The sequence below is a fragment of the Chrysochloris asiatica genome, unplaced genomic scaffold (genome assembly GCF_000296735.1).
Source record: "Chrysochloris asiatica unplaced genomic scaffold, ChrAsi1.0 scaffold00050, whole genome shotgun sequence".
In the NCBI taxonomy this organism is placed as follows: Eukaryota; Metazoa; Chordata; class Mammalia; order Afrosoricida; family Chrysochloridae; genus Chrysochloris; species Chrysochloris asiatica.
Window position 1 is genome coordinate 8,844,656 of NW_006408568.1, and position 24,509 is coordinate 8,869,164.

Below are 24,509 nucleotides of genomic sequence, written 5' to 3' on the forward strand. Positions count from 1 at the left end.
ATATTTTCAGGAGGGAGCTGGAGAAGGATATCATGTTTGGTAAGGTGTCGGGTCAGAGAGAAAGAGGAAGACCCCCCCAGCAAGGTGGATTGGCAGAGTGGCTGCATCAGTGGGCTCAAGCGTGGCAACAGTAGTGAGGTTAGCTCAGGACCACCGCGCACTGTTTCGTTCTGTTGTGTATAATAGGGTCACTATGAGTTGGTACCAACTCAATGTCAACTAACAACAACAACAACTTGGGTATTGTTGCTTTGTTTTTGTTTTTTTCTCTCTATTAGAACTATAGATCTAGGTTAAGCCTAGGGACTAGTTTCATGTTAGTTAATGATTAGGATTAATTATGGTTAGGGATAGGAGGTAGCCTAGGGCTAGGATTAAGGCTTGCTCTAGTTTTAGGGTTATAGTTACCTTTCTTTTTATTATTGCTATTTGTTTTTGTCTTGAAATCTACTTGATTTCCTATTTATTTGGAAGTTTTGTAACTACATTATTCCCTATGTTTGCTTTGTGGTGTGTTGGTTTTGCTGCAAGCTTATATCTGGCTCACCTTTTTCAGTCTTGCAGGTTTGTTTAACTTTAGATGTTTCTATATCTAGGTTTGATCCAAGAAGGTAGAACAAAGGCACTAAACATGTCCCTGGGCCAATCAACTCGGATGTTCTATGAAACCATGATCCTAAACCTCCAAACTAAAGAACCAAATCCCATGAGATGTTAAATTGAACATAAGTAGCCTCCTCATCAATTTCTTTTCTTTTTGTCATTGTAACAACTTTTGCCAATTCAACCTTTCGTTTTTTTCACAATCAAGAATAAAGTTTTTTTTATTGTGAAAGTTTACAGAGAAAATCAGTTTCCCATTCAGCAATTCATACACATTTGTTTCATATCATTAATTACACTCCCTACAATGTAACAAGACGTATCCCACTTCCTCTCTATGCTTCTGTTTCCATTCCTCCTTAATTCCTAACCCTTCCTGCCTTCTCATCTTTGCCATTAGGCACAACAGAATTAGACCTCTTTATTGTTTGGACCCCTGATGTGAGTTACGCTGTAGGATCAGCACTAGATTGCAAGCCACAAGATTGGCACTTCAAACCTACCAGTTGCTCTTCAGAAACCCTATACAGATGCACCATGAGTTGAAACCAACTCAACGGCACTTAGCAACAACAGTTGTTTGGCAGGAAATTGAGCAACAGGGATATGTTCATTTCCAGTCTTAAAGAGTAAATGAGGACCATAATTTTTGGAGTTCTACAAGTGAGCCAGGTCTTTTTAATGATTTTGAGCTATGTTCCACATTTTTCCCCCACTATATCCAGGACCCTGCAAATTTAACTTTTACAGATATGCAACTTGTGACAGCAATTATAGTATTTGATTATGCAACTCTACTTTAATTAGTCTGATTTTTCCATCACCATTAACCCCCCAATCCTCTCCCTCCCACCCCTTTTGTTGTATGCCATCGAGTTGGTTCCAACTCATAGCAACCTTGTATAGGGTTTCCAAGAACAACTTGGTGGCTTTGCCCTGCTGACTTTATAGTTACTGGTCCAATGTCTATCCTACAGTACTACACCTACCCCAAGTAACCAGTAATAAACTTTGTTCTCTATACATTTGCCTTTTCCTATGGGAGCCCTGGTGTGGCGCTGTGGGTTAACGCACCAGACTGCAAAACCGTTTGAACTACAAGGTTGGTGGTTCAAGCTCACCAGCTGCTCCTCGGAAATCCTGTACAGGGTTGCTATGGGTCAGAACCGACTCAACAGAATTTAACAATAACAACAATATCTTTTTATATGGATCCCTGTGGCCCTGTGGGCTAGGCTTTCAGCTGCTAACTGTAAAGTCAGCGGTTCAAATTCACCACCTGCTCATTGGAAGAAAGATGAGGCTATCTCCTCCCATAGATATTTATAGTCTTAAAAACCTTATATAGGAAAAAAAACAAAACATATATAGGGTTGCAGTAGTAGGAATCATTGTGATGACAGTGAGTTCATCTAATGAGTAATGATGCTGAGCATCTTTTCTTGTGTTTAGTAGCAGTTTGAATGTTTTATTTGTAAAATGTCTATTCAAGTCCTTTGCCCATTCTATGATTGCATTGTCTTTTTGTTAACTTTTCAAAGTTTTATATGTATTTTGTTTATTAAATTCTTGTCATATTCATGGTTTCTGAAGATATTATCCTAGTCAGTAGCTTGTTTTTCACCATTTTTGGTAAACATTTTTGATGAACAAAAGTATTAAATTTTTATGAAGTCCCATTTGTTTATTTTGTCTTTTGCTGACTTTGCTATTGTTTTTACATAAAAAAAAAATCATTGAAAGCTAAACTTGACAGCATTGCCCTTGCTTGTGAAGTTGTTTTAGTGTATGCTGTGGGGCATGACTCCTGTATCATTTTTCTGTATGTGGAAATCCAATTTTCCCAGCACCATTTACTGAAGAGACTCTCTTTACTTAATGAACTATCGCTCTTATCAAGAATCAGTTGACTATAGATATGCGGGTTTATTTCTGGACTCTCAATTCTATTCTGTTGAACTGTGTGTCTGTTGTTATAACTACCAAGCTGTCTGGATGATTGTAGCTCTGTAGTGTGTTTTAAAATCCAGAAGTGTGAGTACTCTTCATTTGTTTTTCCTTTTCAGCATTACTAGCTATCTGGGGCCTCTTGCCATTCCACATGAAGTTGAGGATTGTTTTTCTGTTATAAAGAATGCTGTTGAAATTATGATTGGGATTGCATTGAATTTATAGATCACTTTGGGTAGTATGACATCATAATATTAATAAGCCTTCTGATTCATAAACATGGAGAATCATTCCTTTTACTTAAATCTTCTTTAATTTCCTTCAGCAGTGTTTTTTGTCTCCATTGTATAATTCCTTCATCTCTTGCTATCTTGCCTTCTCAGAAGCATTTTGGCTGTACTTCTTTCAACACAGATTTGTTTGTTTTGACAGTATATGGTAGTTTTAATATTCTTCTCTTATACCATAACTCAAATGCATCAATTCTTCTTTGACCTTCCTTGTCCAATTTTCAGATGTATATGAGACTACTGAAAATACCATGGCTTGGATCAGGTACACCTTAGTCCTCAAACTATCATCTTTACTCTTGAACACTTTAAAGAGATCTTGTGTAGCAGATTTGCCTAATGTATATGTCATTTGATTTCTTGACTGCTGCTTCCATGAGTGTTGATGGCTGATCCGACCAAAATGAAGTTTTTGACAACTTCAATCTTTTCTCCATTTAGCATGATGTTATCTATTGCCCCAGTCATATGTATTTTTGTTTTCTTTACATTGAGGTGTAACCCATACTGAAGGCTATGGCCTTTGATCTTCACCATTAAGTATCTTAAGTCCTCTTCACTTTCAGCAAGCAAGGTTGTGTCGCAGATTGTTCATGATCCATTCCTGATGCCACTTTCTTCCTCATATAATCCAACTTCTTGGTTTATTTGCTCATCATACAGATTGAATATGTATGGTGAAAGAATATACACCTTTTCTGATTTTAAACCATTCAATATCTTCTTGCTGTTTGAACGACTGCCTCTTGGTCTATGTACAGGTTCCTTGTGAGCACAATTAAGTGTTCTGAAATTCCAGTTCTTTGTTATGTTTTCCATAGTTTGTCATGGTCTACATAGTCAAGAGTCTTTGTATAATCAGAAAAGCACAAGTAGACAACTTTCTGGTATTCTCTGCTTTTGGCCAAGATCTAGTTGTCATCAGCCATGATATCCCTAGTTCCACGCCCTCTTCTGAATGTGGCTTGAATTTTTGTCAGTTCTCTGTTAATGTACTGTTGCAACGGTTTTTAAATTTTCTTTAGCAACATTTTACTTGCATGTGATATTAATTATATTGTATTATGGTTTCCATTGGATCACCTCTCTTTGGAATGGGCACAGACTTTGAAGAGGTAGTGTGCAGCAGATTTGCGTAATACAGTACATCATTTGATTTCTTTACTGCAGCTTCCATGGTTGTTTATAGTAGATCCAAACAAAATGAAGTCTTTGACAACTTCAATCTTTTCTCCATTTATCATGTCAGTTATTGGTACAATCATGAAGATTTTTGTTTTCTTTCATTGAGGTGTAACCCATACTGATCCTTCCTCTTTGATTCCAACCTTTCCATTCCAATCACCAGTAATTATCAATACATCTTGATTGCATGTTTGGTCAGTTTCAGACTGAAAAAGTTGGTAGAATTCTTCAGTTTCCTCATCACTGGCGTTAGTGGTTGGTGTGTATGGATATTATCCTATCACAGACAACATTAGGCTTCAAGAGAGATCTTGAAATAATTCTTTTTGATGATAACTGCAATGCCATTTCCTCTTCCATTTTTCATTGCTGGCTTAGTAAACTATGTGAGTGACCAATACCAGTTCATTCCAGTTCAGTAATGCCTAGGATATCACTCTTTTTATGTTCCATTCCATGTTCTAATTATCAATGGATGTTTACAGCTGTTTCTCCTCATGGTGAGTTGTGCCCTATCAACAAATGAAGGTCCTGAAAGCTTTCCTTCATCCATCAAGGTCAACTCTACTTTGAGGAGGCAGCTCTTCCCCAGTCATATTTTGAGTGTTTTCCAGTCTGAGAGCCTCATCTTTCAGTATTATATCTATCAGTATTCTGGTGCTATTCATTATGTTTCAGTATTCAATATACTGGTGCAGTCTGACAGTGTTACACTGCTATTTACAAGGTTTTCTAGTGACTAAACATTCAGAAGTAATCCATATCTCCTTCTTCTTAGTTTGTCTTAGTCTGGAAACTCAGCTAAACCTGTCCACCAAGGGTGTCCCCTGTTGTTAATGTTAAGTGCCATCAAGTCGGTTCCGACCCATAGCGACCCTGAACAGGGTTTCCAAGGCTGTAAATCTGTACAGGAGCAGAACGCCTCATCTTTCTCCTGCGGAGCAGCTGGTAGTTTCGAACTGCTGACCTTGTGGTTTGCAGCCTGATTCGTAACCACTACGCTACCAGAGCTCCTTAGGGTGTCCCCTACTGGTATTTAAAATAACTTCGAGCATCACAGCAATGCTCAAACCACCACAGTACAACAAACTGACAGACGATTGGTGGGTTAATTTAAATAGTGGAATGAAATTAGTACAAAAAGAATTGTTGTTTTCTAAGGTACTGTCAAGTCGATTTTCATATCATAGTGACCCCGTGTTACAGAGGGGAACTGTCCCATAAGGTTTGCTAGACTTTCATCATTAGGGACAGAGTGCCATATCTGTCTACCACAGGGCAACTGATTGGATTTGAACTGCCTACTTTTTGGTGATCAGTTGAACAGTTAAGTTAACCTTTGTACCTGGCATCTCTTTATTTATTGATACAGAAGTCTATCCAAAATGTAATTAGGTAAAGAAAGAAAAGGGAGGGGATAACACGAAAAGGTGAGGACAGTGAAAAAGTTATGCTGTCTTTTGATACAGAGGAATATATATGTGTGTGTGTGTGTGTATACACATGAACATATTTTTATAAACACGGAATATCCAGAAATCTCTGGGAATATCCACAAGAACCAGGTAGCTTTGGTAGCCCCTTCAAGGGAAACGACAGAAGATACACTTATTTTAACTGATATAAATTATTTAGCTTTTACTCCCTTGTAAGTATATTTTAAAAATTAATTATATTTTAATACATGGTATGTCAAAGGTGGTCTTAGTTTTTGAGTGTTGCTGTAATAAAAGTACCACAAGTGGCTTTAGAGAATAGAAATTTCTTTTCCTCTCAGTTGAGGAGAGTAGAAGTCCAGTTTCAGGTCACAAGATATAAGAGAAGTCTCTCTGTGAGCTCTGTGGGGAAATCCTGTCTGAGCTCCTCTAGCCTCAGTGTCCTCTGTCTCTTGGTTCTCTTCAGGTGGCACTTGCCTCCGTCCCTCCCCACTCCCTGCGCCCCCCGCCCCCACACACCTCTGTGCTTGCTCCTTTATCTAATCTGCTCACTTTATAACTCTGTTGTGGTTACATTTAAAACACACCCTACACTGATAGGGCCTCCCCAGCATAACAAAGAAAACCCTACTCAACAAACAGGATTGTGTCCATAGTTATAGGGGTTAGGACACCAACGCATATTTTGGGGACACAAAGTTTGTCAGTCAGTTTGTTGGGCTGCTGAATCTGAGATTCTTCATGCTTCCTGGTTCCTTCTAGAAAGTGTTTGTAGGATAATAAGTTTCAAAATTTCATCATTAAACTAAAATTACTGATCAGGACCAAAATTTAACTATCCAGCAGATTTGTTCAAAAAGCAAAACAAAACCACTGTAAAACAAAGTTTTCCATTAAAGATCTTATACTTCAGTCAAGAAAATAAAATAGAATGTGAAAGGAATATGACGCTAAGAATGTTGGGCTGAGTTCAGCACACGTATTTCCTCTAACTTTGTTGGTGTCTCTTCCTACCTCAATGTTTCATGTGAGCTCTTCCCAAAGTTGTTCAATTACTGGAAAAGGAATTTTCCCAGTTAGAAGGACAATATTTAGTCAAGTATATATGAGGAGAAAATATAAACTCACAGAAAAACTCAGTGATAATTAATGACTAATTTTTATTTTTAATGAAATGAAGTGTAAAATAAAATAGCAAATTTATTGAGGTTTTTGTTCAACATGGATTTAAACTTCATACTAACACTGAATGTGACACCTAAGTGTGATTGATAGGAGTCATGTGTTTTATAAGGAGTCTTGGTGATGCAATGGTTTGAACCCACCAAATGCTCTGCAGTAGAAAGATGAGACAGTTAGCTTCGGTAAAAATTTACAGCCTTGGAAACCCAATGGGGCAGTTCTGCATAGGGGCTCTGATTCGGAATTCAACTCAGTGCATGAGGGTTTGGTTTATGCTTTTTACATTTTGCATATCATATACCAATATGTTGCTATTACTAAGTGCCATTGAGTCAGTTCTGATTCATAGTGACCCTGTATAGGGTATCTGAGGCTTTAAATCTTCACAGGATCAAAAAACATCATCATTTTCCCGTGATATACTAATACAGCAAAGTCTAATTGAAATTTACTATATAGTAAAATTACTTCTGAGGTTTAATAAATGAACTGAAATAATCTAAATGGTTTCTTAAAGGTAATTATAGTTGGAAATAACTCAAATTAATAAGGTTAAGATTTATTTAAAATTTTCTAAAAAGTCTGATGAGCTGTAATCCTTATTTGTAAAATTTACTTAGGTAGGTTTATAGGTTTTATCCTGGTATGCAGGATAATGTGCTGGACTGCAAGGTCAGTTTAAGCTGCAAGGTCGGCAGCTGAAACCACCGACTACTCCTTAGAAACCATATACAGAGTCACTACAGATGAGTCAGAATCAATTAGCAGATGCTTAACAACAATAACAGCATTATCTGAAACTTAAAAGCAAAAATTAGTGAATCACCAGATAACTCTGGAATTCAAACTTTTAATACCTTGTTGTTGTTAAGTGCTGTCAAGTTGATTCTGACTCACAGCGACCCTATGTAGGGTTTATGAGGAGCAGCTGTTGAGCTTGAACCACTGACCTTGTGGTTCAAAGTGACTTTGTAGTCCAGCAGCGCATTAACCCACAGCGCCACACCAGGACTCCTTTAATACCTAGGATTACTTAATTAACCCATACTATTTCTCAGTTTAAGTATTTTTCTTTGAGAGATAGTTTTTTAACACCTTTCTTGGGCAACAGCATTTTAGTCTTAAATGAAAAGATGAACAGAATAAACAATGAACTTCTTTTCCTCTGGGAGGATTATGTGTACATATATTTATAGATATGCATTTTATAGCTAAAGAGGATTATTTCAGCAAATTCTATTTTTCTTCCCTTTTCTTTTTCCTTTCTTCCATCAACCTCATTCTTTGTCATTGGAATGACAGGAATTTAACTATCTGTACAGGAACATGGCCTGGTTCAAGAAACAAAACATTTGGATAGAAACTATCTTAACTGTAATGAAAGCAAAACATGTCAGTAAAACATGAAGGACTTACTACTTCTGATTCTTGGTCTAATCTTGAGAATATGTAGTACAAGAACTTTTTAAGAGCAGAGTCATTTATAAGATGTATGTGTATACATATAATACTCTGTGAGCTATAAGCTATGTATGTGGTACTCTCGCCATTGCTGATGTCAGATGGATCTTGGCCGAAAGCAGAGAATACAAGAAAGATGTTTACTTGTGTTTTATTGACTACACAAAGGCTTTCGATTGTGTGGATCTTGAGAAGCTATGAACATTGCTAAGTATGAGTATTCCGGAACATTTCATTGTGCTCATGAGGAACCTGTATGTAGACCAAGAGGTAGTTGTTCCAGCAGAACAAGGGGATACCGAATGGTTTAAAATTAGGAAATAATAGCATGAAGAAAGCATTCCTGAGGATGATGATGTTAGTGAAAGTTTATTGTGTGCTGTTTTTATGCCAGGCACCTTTTTACATGCTTTACTTTACCAACTCAGTTGGTTAATCCTCATAACAGTCTTATGACAAGAAAATATTGTTATTTCCATTTCAAAGGTAAGGAAACTGAGGCTCTAAGCATTTAAGTAGATCCAGGTTAGATAGGTAAGAGGCAGGGCTAGAATTCATACCCAGGCAGTTTGGTCTCAGAGCCCTTGCTCAGACATTATTACATGTGAAAAATGACAAAGAAAATCTCTATAAAGTTTTTATGGAACTAGACAAAATGTGTGAAATTCATCTATAAAACAAATTATGTAAAAGACAGCCAATTAATTTTAGAAAAAGTGACTTGGTGGTAGAACTGGGAAGGGGGAGGGAGAAACTGTGTGTCCTACCAGATATCAAAATGCACTATAAGATACAGCTATTGTAAAAAGACCACATTGTAGTAGAAATAGACACTAGACAAAGCCATCAGAAAAATAGGACCTTTTCATATATGCATAGGGGAGAGATAGAATGGATATATCTAAATATTGACAGTGATTATCTCAGATAACCTTGGTGGTGCTCTAGGATAAGCACTGGACTGCTAACTGCAAGGTTGACAGTTCAAACCCACCAGCTGCTCTGCAGGAGAAAGATGAGGCTTTACAGCTCTGAATCATGAGGATTTACAGCTTCTGAAACCCTATTCAGGGTCACTATGAGTTGGAATGACTCGGTGGCAATAGGTATCACTGATGAGAGGGTGATATTTTCTTTTTTTACATTATTTTTTCATTTGTCTACAGTGAACATTTAAAAATCATACAGTATTAGCAAGTTTGTTTTCTGTGTCCACACTTAGAATTTTAATAGTTATTTATTACAGCTACTGCTGTTTGAGTTTCATACCTAGTATACCCTACATTTTCTCAATCACTTGCTCTGAAGACTGAATTCTCTAAAACTTTGGACATATAATAGGACTTCAAAAACACTTTTTTGAAAAATTTCATTATCTTTAATCCCATTTTTCTGTAAACTTTTTGATGTCCTCTCGTTTTATTCAGGATTTAGTGGGCCAGTCATACAGGATTACCAGCCCAATCCATCTTTTTGGTAAATATGGAGAAAAGGGTTGAGAAGAAAGTAATTATAGACCTATGGTTACGAAGGAGGATTTTGACTTATTTTCACAACCTGAATTGTTTATTGAAAGTCTGAACAAAAAGCCATTGAATTTTACATATGTAACTTCTGTCCAGAAATCTTACGGACCTGTGTTGTTACTTGTAATCGTTTTCCAGTTGTTTCTCTTAAATTTTCTTGGTGTAAAATAATTTTATTTACAAATAATGATCAATTTTTTCCCCAATACTTAGAGTTTGTATATTGTGTAATATTTCAAGAATGGAGTGCTATGTAGTTGTTGAAAAGGATGAGTAGTAGATTTTTACATAGTAATGTTGATTCTGTATATCATATAGTAAAAAAATGAAGTTACAGAATCCTAAATGTAGAAACCAGTATTTACTAACAAACAACAAAAAAGTATTGTTTAAAGTGTTTAATTTAGGGAGTTTTCACCTCCTCACCCCAAAGTGTTCTGACACCAATGTACAATGGGGATTGGAAAAGTAACGACATTTTTTTCAGGAACCTTTTAAAAAGCAAACTCTATTGTGAATTGAATGAAGGTTTACATAGCAGACCATCAGTTTTACATTCAACAAGTCATATACTTTGCTTCATTACGTGGTTGCAGTCCCCTCTCCATAAACTTTTTGAAGCCCACTTGTAAATACCTATGCTATTCCCCTCCCAGTATCCACAGAAATCCTATGCTTCATTTATTTTATTGCTAACAGGATTTGTTTTATCTTTTTAAATTGAAACTCTTAAAGCATTGGTAGTATATCATAGAAATGGTATCTAAATGTAATCTTATGAATCATTACTTCTTAGACACAAAACCGAATGAAGCTAATGGCTGACAACTATGAGGATGACCACTTCAAATCCTCCCATTCCAATCAAACCAATCATAAACCCTCCCCTGACCAGGTAAGACTGCTCTTTAATGTTTTATAAAAACTAGTGAACTTTTATTTTTATGTATTTTGTACCACCATGTTACAAATTTTAGGGCATAAATTATAGTCCAATATAAGGTTAGACAAATAAAAAGCTAGTTCAGTTTCTGAAACCTTTGATTTTTATTTAAATACAACCCCCCCCATTTGATTTTTGCATAGAAAGGTGTTAACTTTGAATATTTCAAGCACAGATACTTTAAAGATTGATGATGATGATACACAGTGCTTGCATTGGGTTGTGAAAAACATATTCACATTTGAGTGATTTGTAGCTGTCTTGAGTTTTCTTATCAAATAAATCATATCTTCTTACTAAAATAAGAGTAGTAACTTTTGTTATATTGTAAGTTCTAAAATTTCTGCTCATCCCCTCCTGTAACTGAAGATTTAAATTTAGGTTCCTTACTCCATTTCCTTGGTGGATCCCTCTAACGTATGTCATTCTCAAGGAAAATTGTAGTTCTCAACTTCTCATCAGTGCAACAAAGCATTGATGACTCTGAAAGCAACCGTACTCACCTCCAGCAATTTGGAAGAAGAGAGTTCTCCCAGGATCTTGAAAGTGATGGATGTTTTAGAGTGGTGAACAGATTACCTCATATCCCATTGCCAAAAATCAGATTTCAACATCTCCATCACACCCAGTCTTAAAATACATAACTGAAGGGAGAAAATAATGGTTAAATAATTGTATCCATATGACTAAAAAGTTAAGGAAAATTCTCCTGCTTACCATCTCCATGAAATGACAGCTATAGCATTGGTTTAGGAGAAGAAGCAGAAATATTGTAGATGAATACAGCTGTGCTATCCAAATTGCAAGTTTTTCTAAGATTCAGAAAGTATAGTTATAGTATGATAGTACTTACTAAACCAGTTGAAGCAAGTCTTATATTATAGAAGGAAAGCAGTGCAAATCTTTAATATAGGCAGAATGAAGAGCTCTTTCCCTGCCAAGAAATCACTTTGCTTTCTCTGCCTGCTTCCTGATATCTGAAATTAAAATTTTATTCTAGGGTGTATTACATAGGTATCAAATCTTTTCCTTGAAACAGATTTCAATGATAGATAGGGAAATGGATGCCTGGGATTATTGGGAGACATACAGAGATGGGGAAATATTGAAGAAAGGGAAAACATTAAAAACAAAACAAAACAAAAAAAAACTTGGAGCTTGATCATTTTGCCCAGTGATGGGATAGATACTGTATCTTGGAAATGCAGGGAGAGTAGAACTTTATTGACAAACTAATGACTAATATTAATAGTGTAGGGAATTAAAATTCAATATAAAAACAGTCAAGAAATTAGAGGTCATTTTCTTCTACTACATTATGCTTATGCCTTTGTTTTAAATACTAACCAAGTCTTTTTCATTCCCATGCTGCTCTGGGGCACTGTTCCCTTTGTCATTTCTCTCAATAGGATGAGGAGGAGGGTATATGGGCATAGCCAAGCAGATGCTCTTAGTTCAGCCATTTTGTTCAGAACGGTGAGAAACAGCTTTCCTTAACTATAGAAATGTGTTTTTCTTATTATTATTTTTACACAATCACTATCACATCTTGTTTCTGTGTAATTCATGAAATCCTTCAGTATGCTTTCTGTTTTGTTTTTTTCCACATGTTTTTTGTGTGTATTGCTGTGCTTTTGACATAGTGGGGCTTAGATTTTGTGGCTTTTTGTTGTTGTATGTTAATGATCACTTTTATAATTTTATGCATTTTTTGGACAACTTCCAGGGCTTGTAACTAAATTTCTGCAGTTGAGATTTTATTAATAAATTGCCCTATTTAGGGTGATTTTTTTTTTTTTTTTTTCTTAACAGTGTCCTGGTAAAAATACATCAAACTGGGATTAGAAAATTGATCTCATACTCTGCCATTACTCTGTGTTTAGGATATACTTTTTACAATAATCAATTATAAAGATAAAGTCTTTTTTAAAAACCTGTGGGCTAAAAATGCCTTTTGTTTCTAGCTAGAGAAGAATGCTCTGAATTCTGAGTCAGTAATTTGTTTAGAGTATCTACCTCTAAAAAATGAGGAGGAACAAAGAAGTAAAGGAAGAGTTTTTTAAAAGTTGATGTAAAGAACTCTTTTCCCTCTCCTTCATGGATTGCTGCTGTGTTAAACAGTTGCCAGGAACTGTCTAGAGTCTACTTTCCAGGCCAATTGGCTGGAAAATATAGTCCAGCTGTGGCAGTATCTCCCTTTGATCTGATGCCCTGGAGGTTTGACCAAGGAAATCCTTTTCTTAGAAAAAATAATCATTATGATTAATAAGTTCACACATACTGGTGGTCTTGCACTCTCTGGATTCACTGCCTACTGGTGAGCTCACCCTTTGGAGTCACTTCTTCCTGAGATGTCTGTGTTTTGGTGTTTAACTACTTAAAGTGAGGAGCACATGTGTAGACCTCTCACTAGTGAACACAGCCAAGAAGGATGATGAGGTAAGTTGTGGAAAGGGGCATTCGCTGTAAAGATGGGAAACTTTCCAAGTGTCTTTATCCTGAGAATGTGAAGGAAGATGAACTGTGCAGTGGGAACCACATAGATCTTGGGGAATGAATGCCAGAGAAAGCTGAAGCTAAGAAAATGAGTATACTAATTATCTTTATTTATACCATACAAAGATAGATATTTGTCTTCATGAGGCATGTGAGGGTCACACAGTAGTTGAACATAGTTCACCATTCTCTTTCTCAGAAATGAACTAACTGGTTTCTGCCTTGTCTATTTTGGCAGAGCATAGAAGCTTCTTGGCATGCCTCAGCAGGAAACACCCCTACACATACATGAGCAAGGCTGTATTTTGGTTGCAAACCATGAGAATAAACATATTAGTGTTCTGGGAAACAAATCGCATAGATAACATAACTAAGAGACTGAAAAATTAGCAAACCATAACATAGACTCATTCCTAAAGTCTCCATTTTGTATTATCTGCTGTCATAATAGTAAACTCTTAGCAAGAGTTCAAATGCTATTGATTTTGCTTTTCCCAATTATTGCACTATTGAGTTTTCTGCTCTAAATATTAACAGTCTTGGTTTAACACAATACCATCACAATTAGCTGACCATAACTGGGATTTCCATGGCACAGTATCTCAAAATTTATAAAATGTGCTACAGATATCCTAAGAGTTTTATGTAAGTGACCCCTAAAATGTTGCAGAAGTCTTGAAATGCTACCCACTATCCTATTTGTCTCCTTGCTAATTCTACAGAGAATAGATTTTCTTAACAAAATTTTAAACTTTTGAAATTTATGACTTACCCTTATAAAATATAAGAATGTGAGTAATATTTTGCAACTAAAACATTTTATTAAGAAACCAGTAGATACTGGTAAAGTAATTACCATTCCTAGATAAAATCTGTAGATAGGAATAGGATCACAAAAGTACTCAGCTAAAAGGGATATTGGAGCTAGGTTATTTCATAAAAGGTGGGAGATTATGGTGGTTAAGAATGTAGGCTTTGGAGTTAGGATGCTTACATTCAAATCCTAACGCTGCCCCTATTCACCTTTGACTTTGCTGTTCGCTTTATTTCCATTTCCTCACCCTTAAAATGGAGGCCATTGTGAGAAGTTCAGCGTTTTACAGACTTTGGAGGCACACTGCATAGCGGCTTTGAATCCAGGCTCTTCCACTTACTCTGTGACCTAGAAAAGTAAACTCTCTGAACCCCAGTTTCTTAGGAGTTTATTTAGTAGTACTTAACTTCATAGGATTATTGGAAAGATTAGATACATTAATACATGTAAAATATCTGAGCAGTTCCTTCAACACAGCAAGTACTGTGTGTGCTGTAAACTATTTTTCTTGCCAACTTAGATCTATCTCCAGGAAGTAACAAGCTTTCAATAAATGTTAGTTACTATTTATAATCAATATCATCATCTAGTCCAGTGCCTTCATTTTATAGGTAAGTGTGCAAGTCAAAGACCAGAAGTTAAAACTTTAAGGTCCCCAGGCATTTCTGTGGCCTGGAAGAGAAACTAGTAGCCGACAGTGAAAGAGATATCCAGAACATATTAATGATTCTCTGTCCTTTCTCATGGCTGAACATTTACTCTTGTATCTGTTGAAGAATTTATCCTTTGGGAAGGCATCTTGGATTTTATAAAGAAATCCAAGTAGCTCTCCTGAGACACATAGAATGTCTGAGGCCAAGGGTTACCTCCTCTTAGAAAAAAAATTGCAGTCCTTCTCTCTTCCCTCAGCCTATAGAAAATTCCTTGTGATGTGTAAATCAGTGAGCTTCCTCTCTCACATTTCTTTCTGCTCTTTCCAAACACTCCTATCAGGTGTTCTGAATTCAGTAACTAAGCCAGATTTGAGGGAATCTGATAATAGTTATATAACCATTCAGTAAGTCCATTGAATAAATATTATATTTAAATTGCACTGTATCTAATTGCCATGAAATCTAGTTGTATCTCATTATTGCTGATTCATAAAAGAGCTTAAGTTAGCTAGGTCTCTATGCCTCTTCTTCATCTCTTAGTAGAGTGGAGGCCCTAGAACAGGGCTGGGGAACATCTAGCACGTTAGCCATATAAAGCCCACAAAATCTTTGGTCTGACCCTTCCAAGGCAACTGCAGCTTCAGCCATCACATTGTTGTTGTTAAGTGCCATCGAGTCAGTTCCAATTCATAATGACCCTGTATAAGGTTTCCAAGGAACGACTGGTGAGTTTGAACCACCAACATTGCAACTCAAACCAACCTTGTGGTCCAGTGCTTATCCTACAGCACCACACCAGGACTCCTAGCCATCATGTTGTTGTTAAGTGCCTTTGAGTCGGTTCCGACTCATAGCAACCCGGTATAGGATTTCTGAGAAGCAGCTGGTGAGTTTTGAACCACAGAACCTGTGGTTCAAACTAACCTTGAGATCGACTTGTTATCCTACAGTGCTACATCAGGACTCTAGTCATCACACTAGGGTGAGTTAATTAAATGTTTGACCAAATATAGCAGACTAGTTTTGTGGGGTTTTTTTCTTTTTTTACTTTCTATTGTGAATTCAGTGACGGTTTACAGACAAGATCATCAGCTTTGTATTCAACAAATTTTATGCTTTGGTTTTATCTCAATGATTATAGCCCCTTCTTTATCGAAAGTTATTCATTATTCTACTTCCTCCCTGTGTCTTCCCTTTTACATCTTATATTTCACAAATGAACAAAACAAAAATATTTGACGTACACATACAAGACACACAATATATATTCATTTAAATGTCCAAAGGTCACCTTCTGCAAGCCAGCCTCCTGCCCGCAGACACACACAGCCTTATTCAGTCCATGACCCTAGAGCCTGCAGCTGCTCTGTCTTTCCATGCCACTGCCTCCACCACCATTTTTGCTGTTGCTGTAGGATTTCACGCTCCTCTCCTGAAATGAAAGATAAAGTACTTTTACGTACACATCTTCTACATTTACAGTTGTGACAATCAACAATTATTGCTGCTAACAGATTCAACAATTGAATTATAAAGTCCTATCACCACTTTCTCCCATCCCCTTTCACCAGGTCCATCAGGAAAACTATTCAGTGGGAATTCTATCTTACGCCCCCCGTCTCCCCAATTCTGAAACTAAGCACACTCCTGAAAGCTTGTAAGCCAACCACTTCATGCCTTTATAGCCCCCCTTTTTTTATTATATATCCAATGTTTAAATTGCCTGTCCCTATCAACCTTGTGACCCTGTGGATTAATGAGTTAGACTGCAGTAAAGTTAGTTTGAACTACAAGGTCAGTGGTTCAAGCTCATTAGCTGCTCCTCAGAAACCCTAGACAGGGTCACCATGGGCCAGAACCAACTCTAAGGCACTTAACAACAACAATCAACCCAGTGGAGTCCTGGTGTGGTGCTGTGGATTAATGTGCTAGACTGCAAGGCTGGTTTGAACGACAAGCTCACCAGTTGCCCCTTATAAACAAGAGTCAACCCAGTAAACTGAGGAAACAAACTGGTTCCTTGATATGACGAGCCCTTCCATTCTGGTTGGAATTTTGAGCAGCTGCAGGCAGAAGCAAAAGTCCACTTCATCAAATTATAGCACCTTACATTTGCTCACAGTATCAAGCATCTTTATCTTTATATGTTCAAGGTGTGGTCTGATAGCCATCTATACTAGGTCAGATGGGTATTAGCTGCAAGTCTGGGAGTTCATGCACACCTCCCCACACTTCAGACCAACTGACTACTTCACTCTCATCTCCTACCCTCCAGGAGCTAGGTCAGTGAGTAGGCTAATTTTTAAGTTAATAATTTTGTATGGCCCACAAATGATACTATAAATTTTGGTGGAAAAAAAGATTCTCATCCCCTGCCCTAGAACAATATTTAGTATGTGTGTGTGTGTATGTATATGTATATATACATACTGACTGAATGAATTTCTGAGGTCATGAAATCCAAAGAAGAAGAATTAAAGTTTACATTGAAAGTAAAAGCATTGCATTAGCTTCTCTTAACTATCTCCATTACTTACTGGTACAAGAAAGTGAAATTTAGAAAGGGAATGTAGGAAGAGCGTCTCAGAACAAAAGAACTGTAGAGACATGTTGAAAATGTAAAAGAAAGTCATAATTTAGTCTTAAAATTTGGCCCCTATGATTTCATGTGAACTAAAATGAAGTTGAATATAATTTAGAAATCCTTTCTGTTTGCTAAGTAAACACACTTCAGATAGAAGATTTTCTTCTCTTGGTAACTTGTGGTTCAGAGCCATCAGGAAGAGCTGGGAGCATAATAGGTGCCACAACCTTGGCCTTTTTTGGTCTCTGTCTCGTGGAAGCAGTTTATGTAAACTGCTGCCAGACCCCTCCAGTAAAGGATGTACCTGACAAGGACTTTAGCAAGTGGTCTTTGTGTAAGAACATTCCACTAATTGAAATATGAAAATGGATTGCATTCCTATTAGATCAATAGCATTTCAAAACAGAATTTGGACCAATATGTTATAAAACTTTTTCTTTTTTTTTCTTAATTAGACAGGATGTAAATATTAACACCGACTTTTAAGACAAGTCGCTCTTTCTCTTTTGACACTTCCACTTTATTTACCCTATTTGTCTACATACGGACTCCTGGTGTGGTGCTGTAGGATCAGCACTGGTCTTTGAACCACAAGGTTGGCAGTTCAAACCCACCAGCTCCTCGGAAACCCTATACAGGGTGGCTTTAAGTCACAATTAACTTAACAGCACTTAACAATAACATCATTTGTCCATATAGTCTCCCTATCAGTTTGAAACATCCTAAAATTATTCTCATTGTAATAATGCTACAGTGGGAATCTTTTCTTTCTCTAGAGAATATATCTGTGGAAGAGAGTTGTTAAGTCAGTTTGCAGAATTGAGCAGGATAATGAGTTGTAGTATTTTCTCAGTATGGAGAAAGCAGTCAGTCCTGTGAAGTATCGTATAGAATCCTCATTAACATTTATAGCATTTTTTTTTTTCATTATTGTGAATTAGGTGAAGGTTTACAGAGCAAATTATCAGTTGTACATTCAACAGTTCATACACATTTAGTTTCATCTCACTGATTATAATCCTTCCAGGGTAACATCACTTAAAATCTGCTTCCTCCCTGTGTTTCCTGTTTCCACTCCTCCTCTTTTCCTAACGCTTCTAAACTTTGCCCTTGGGTAAATGCCACCCTGTTGACTCAACTGGTTGATTATTCTAAGGTGTGCGTACCTTACCAGTATTATTGTTCCCCATATAGACCTGTCTGTTATTTGACTGGTTTGACACTATGGCTTAAATGCGCTAGACTGCAAAGTTAGTTTGAACCTCAAGGTCGGTGGTTCAAGCTCACCAGCTGCTCCTTGAAAACCCTATACAGGGTTGCTATGGGTCAGAACTGACTCAACGGCACCTGACAACATCATTTGGGTGAAACTTGAGCCATGGGGGTGAGTTCAGTACAGATCTGAAGAGTGACTAAGGATGATAGGATTGAGACTGGTGGAACCCTCAAGACTATCGGTAAGCCTGTTCTCCTTTATGATTATCAGTTTTGTTCTACATTTTCACCCATTTCATCAAGGACCTTACAGTGTGATCACTTTCAGAGCAGTTGGTAGTGGGAGCCAGGCACCATCTAGGTCATCTTGTCTCAGGATCATGAAGACTGATGTTTGTGTGGTCCATTAGTCTTTAGACTAATTGTTTCCATGTGTTTTCTGTTTTCATCACTCTTCTTTCCTTTGCACAATGAGAGACCAATAGTTGACTTTGGTCAACTTTTAAGACCCCAGTCACTACTCATCACAGGATATGGAACATTGTCTTTGTGGACTATTTTATGCCAATTGACATTAGTGACCAGGACCAATTTTTGACATATAGCAAACAAATGAGAAGGAAACATTTGACCTGTATTTTTATAAGTGAATCAGAGGTTATTTTATGAGAGGCTGCTTTCCTGAAAAGTTTGGAAAAGCACATAGAATTCACGAAACAGGAGGATCATAACTACAGGGAAATGGGATAGAGAAAAGAAATATTTATTAATTATGGGCCATAGGGTTTTCATAGATACAACAGTAGTCTCAAACATGCTGACAATCCCTGAAGATGGCACAGGACCAGGAAACGTTTTGTTCGATTATACATGAAGTTGCAATGAGGTTGAGTGAACTTGGCAACAACTAACAACAACAATTATGGTCTGTATTCATATCTGTTAATCGCTTAGTTAGTATTCATATATACCCTAAGAAGGACATGTTGTTTTCCCGTTTTCATTGAAAAGGAAATAGAACTCATAGAAATTCAGTAAGCTACTGCTGTGGGTTAACGCACTGGACTTCAATGTCGGTTTGAACTGCAAGGTCAGTGGTTCAAGCTCACCAGCCGTTCCTCAGAAACACTATAGAGGGTCGCTGTGGGTTGGAACCGACTTGATGGCACTTGACAACAACAGGCTCTGTAGGATAAACACTGGACTGTGAACCGCAAGGGCAGTGATTATAGCCCACCAGCTGCTCCGTGGGAGAAGGATGAGAACTTTCTGCTCATGCAAAACATTTAAAGCCTTAAAAACCTTATTACAGGGTTGCTATGAGTTGACACCAATTCCACAGCATTTAACAACAATAGCAACAAGAACTCAGTTAACAAGGGGCAAACATTTAAACCCAGGCGTGTCTATCACACTGAAAAGAAGGAATCTTCTACTTCCCACTCTAGTTCCTTGACATCATAGACACTCAGTAGGCACATGTTGGATTGAACACTATGTGGGAAGTAACAAAATTACCTTTACTATTAAAGGACTGCCAAGATAGCACCTTAATAAACAAAAAACCTAAGTAGAGTCTGACATCACTTGACTCAGAGTTAAAAATTCTTATTTATGAACAGCAGAATATTTAGCATATCAGGGAATTCTTTAAATTGAAAACTCTTATAAAATTTATTTAAAACTCTTAAAAAAAATATGAGGGGATGTTAAGTTTTGGGAAAATTACATTATATTTTGATTCTATTTTTTGCACAAACTTTTTGAAGCCCCCTTGTATTACTATATTTTTTGTTGTTGTTTAATGCCATCAAGTCAGTTCTGACTCATAGCAACCCTGTAGGGTTTTCAAGGAGCAGCTAGTAAGTTTGAACTGCCAACTTTGCGATTCCAACAACCTTGCAATCCCAGTGCTTTTCCTCCAGCACCATGCCAGGACTCCCCTTATTACATTTAGAAGCATCTGATGTAGTGCTGTTGGATAACCACTGGACTGGAAAGTCAGGTTAAACTACAAGACCAATGGTTCAAACCCACCAGCCGCTCCTCAGAAACCTTATACAGAGTAGCTCGATGGCACTAAGCAAGAACAATTTAATGAAACAAAAATTCTGGCAATCACCACTATATTAGAAAGCATAATAGTAAAACTGATGATCTTGTCTGTAAATCTTCACTCAGTTCATAATAAAAAGTTAAAAAATAATAGTAATGAAAGTAACTGTTTAATAACAAAATCTTAAGGCCCTATGGCTAAGTGTAACAAAAAAGGTTTATGACTTTTGTGGAGAAAATTATAAAACATTATTGCATTACACTAAAGAATATATAATTGAACAAATATATCATGAAGGTAAGAAAATTAATATAAACACAGTCAAATCTTTCATACCCCTGAAGATAAGTACAATTTATAAATCAAGTACAATTTCAATCTGGCTTTTAATGGAATTTATCAAGCCGTTAGTAATAATTTATGTGTCAGAACAATTTAGCTCAATAATCATATTGCCCTTAAACATTGAGCTCTTTTAAAGAATTATCTATTTAAGATCAAATTGACAATAGTAACTCTGAAGGACAGATGAGAATGTCAGGAGTCACAGAGAATGGGTAGATAAAAGGAGAGAGAAAGAATGTAAAATACAAACCAATTTGGAAGAAGACCCTGGGTATGAGAGGAGCCAGCAAGGAAATCTAGCACAGCTGAAGCCAAGGGTATCGATATCTTTCCCTTGGTTATCCCCAACCACACTTATGTTTTATATTAATACGAGGGAGCTTCAGAAAGTTCATGGAAAAAATTCAGTATCTTTTCATTCCATTTTTTCTCAAACTTTTAGAAGTGCTCTCCTTTAGGATACCCATGGTTCAAATGGATTTCCTGGGTAATATAAACAGTTAATCAAAGTTAGAGGTTTGAGTCCACCAAGAGGCACTTCAAAAATAAAGTCTGACAATCTATTTATTAAAAATCAGTTATTAAATACCCTATGTAATCCACCAGGAGTCAGAATCAACTCAACAGCAACTAGTTTTTAGTAAGATTCAAATGGACAGTCTTCAAACTTGAGGAGCCTCAAATGAACAGTTACTTATTAAGCTTTACTAGTAATTAAAATAGTAATCAGCTTCCCTTGTACATTGCCTTAATCACCGGCCTATAAGTTAATTGCCGCCTCATCTAGTTCTGAGACTTTAGGGTCACAGTCAGATTGTAGGTTTTAGAACCAGAGTAACTGTGTGATCTTAAGTTGCTATACTTCAACTTTTCATGTGTAAAATGGAATGATAATATACTTAACCTCATAGGGCTGTTCAGTGATTGAATGAGATAATATAAAGCCCTCAAAGCTGTGTTTTGGCATATTGTGGGTACTCAGTTATGTTAGCTATTAATGCCCTCACCCTGAAAAACAGGCTGAGCATTGAGAACTTGATACCCTTCATTCTCTCCTCCCTTTCTCTTATTTTTCTTATTCCTTTGACTGTGTGGATCAGATGAGCATTTCATAAACGTCAACACCAGATTTAATCTCTCCTTGCACCATTAGAACCCCAGTTTAGTAACATTTCCTGTACACTCTCCCCAAAAATGTCTTAACTAGTTCTTCTTTATCTTAATTTCACAGCCTGCTTCCTGATTTTCTCTTCCCTCCTCCCTTCCCAAAATAAATATGAAATCCTCATTTATTTCTGCTTTGTATAATTTTCCAGATAATCCTACTTCCTCATCTCCTAATCCTTCCATCTTAGGTTTTTCTTTGTTGTTGTTAATTGCCATTGACTTGGTTCCACCCATAGCAACACTGTATAGGATTTCCAAGGAGCAGCTGGTGAGTTTGAACCACCAACTTCCTGGTTCAAAGCAACTTTGCAGTCCAGCAGCGCATTACCCACAGCACCACACCAGTAGTCCTTTGTTGTTGTTGTTAGGTGCCATCGAGTCGGTACCAACCCATAGCACCATTATACACAACAGAACGAAACACTGCCCGATCCCGTTGCCACGCTTGAGTCCATCAATGCTGCCACTTGGCCAATCCATTTCATTGGTGATCTTCCTCTTTTTCCCTGACCCTCCACCTTACCAAACATGATATCTTTCTCCAGGGACTAGTCCCTCCTGACAATATGTCCAAAGAATGAGAGACGAAGTTTAGCCATCTTGGCCTCCAAGGAGCACTCTGGCTGCACTTCTTCCAAAAGAGATCTATTAGTTCTTTTGGCAGCCCATGACACTTCAATATTCTCTTCCAACATCATAACTCAAAAGCATCGATTCTTCTACAGTCTTCCTTATTCATTGTCCAGCTTTCGCATGCATATGAGGTTACTGAAAATACCATGGCTTCAGTCAGGCGCACCTAAGTCCTCAAGCTGACATCTTTGCTCTTCAACACTTTAAAAAGGTCTTGTGCAGCAGATTTGCCTAATGCAGTACATCGTTTGATTTCTTGACTGCTGCTTCTGTGAGTGTTGATAGTTGATCCAATAAGAATGAAGTCCTTGACAACTTCATTGTTTTCTCTGTTGATAAGAATGTTGTTTATTGATCCAGTGGTGAGGATTTTTGTTTTCTTGACATTGAGATGTAATCCATAACGAAGGCTGCTCTTTTATCTTCATCAGTAAATGTTTTAAGTCCTCTTCACTTTTAGCAAGCAAGGTTGTATCATCTGCATATTGCAGGTTGTTAATGAGTCTTCCTCCAATCCTGATGCCACATTTTTCTTCATAGAACCCAGCTTCTCAGATTATTTTCTCAGCATACAAGTTGAATAAGTATGGTGAAAGAATACAACCTTGTCGCACACCTTTCTTAATTTTAAAACATTCAGTGTTCCCATGTTCTGTTCAAACAACTGTTCTTGGTCCAGGTACAGATTCCTCATGAGCACAATTAAGTGTTCCAAAATACTCATACTTCTCAATGTTGTCCATAGCTTGTCATGATGCACACAATCGAAAGCCTTTGCATAGTCAATAAATCACAGGTAAACATCTTTCTGATATTCTCTGCTTTCAGCCAAGATCCATTGGACATCAGCAATGATATCCCTCATTCCACGGCCTCTTCTGAAGACGGCTTGAACCTCTGGAAGTTCTTACCAATGTATGATTGTAGCTGTTTCTGTATTACCTTTAGCAAAACTTTACTCACATGGGATATCAAAGAGATTGTTCGATGATTTCTGCATTCCATTGGGTCACTTCTCTTTGGAATGGACACAAATATGGATCTCGTCCAATTAGTCAGCCAGATAACTGTCTTCCAAATTTCTTGGCAGAGATGAATGAGTGCCTCCTGTGCCGCCTCACTTTCTTGAAAGATTTCAATTTTTATTCCATCAATACCTGGTGCCTTGTTCTTTGCCAATTCCTTCAATGCACCTTGGACTTCCTCCTTCAGTATTATTGTCTCTTGATCATATACTACACCTCTTGAAATGATTGAACATTAACCATTTCATTTTGGTACAGTGACTGTCTATTCTTCCATCCATCGTCTCTTGATGCTTTCTGCATCATTCAATAATTTGTCCCATGAATCTTTCAATAACGAAAGTTGAGGCTTGAATTTTTTCATCAGTTCCCCCAGCTTGAGAAATGCTGGCTGAGTGTGTTCTTCCTTCTTGGTTTTCTTACTCCAGATCTTTGTACATTTTGCTGTAGTATTTGTCTTTATCATCTCGAGCTGATCTTGGAAATTTTCTGTTCAGCTCTTGGACCTCCTCATTTCTTCCATTTGCTTTAGCATCTCTATGCTGGAGAGCAAATTTCAGTGTCTCTTCTGACATCCATTTTTACCTTTTCCTTCTTTTTTGTCTTCTCAATGACTTTTTGCTTTCTTCATGTATGATATTCTTGATGTCATCTCACAACTCTTCTGGTCTTCAGACTTTAATGTATCAAATCTGTTCTTCAGATGATCTCTAAATTCAAGTGGGGTATATTCAAGGTCGTATTTTGGACTTGTTCTCATTTTTTTCAGCTTCAATTTGAATTTTCATATGAGTAATTGAGGGTCTGTTCCACAGACCTTGTTTTCACTGATGACATGGAGCTACTCCATCATCTCTTTCCACATATGTAGTCAATTTGATTTCTATGCATTCCATCTGGTGAGGTCCATATGTAGTGTTGTCTCTTATGCTGTCTAAAGAAGGT

The 24,509-nt window shown here is 37.1% G+C and overlaps 1 protein-coding gene across 6 annotated transcripts in view; it reads left to right on the forward strand.

The window, feature by feature from the left end:
- The window catches only part of ERC1 (ELKS/RAB6-interacting/CAST family member 1), a 697,935-nt gene that overhangs the window by 536,969 nt on the left and 136,457 nt on the right, over window positions 1–24,509 (forward strand). For 3 of the 6 annotated variants that reach the window (XM_006862712.1, XM_006862711.1, XM_006862710.1), the window contains one exon: window positions 10,430–10,528. In XM_006862712.1, the coding sequence (XP_006862774.1) occupies window positions 10,430–10,528 (99 nt within the window). Of the gene's footprint in view, window positions 1–10,429; window positions 10,529–11,985; window positions 12,053–24,509 lie in introns of those variants that run through there. The other 3 variants (XM_006862715.1, XM_006862713.1, XM_006862714.1) reach the window with 2 other exon arrangements.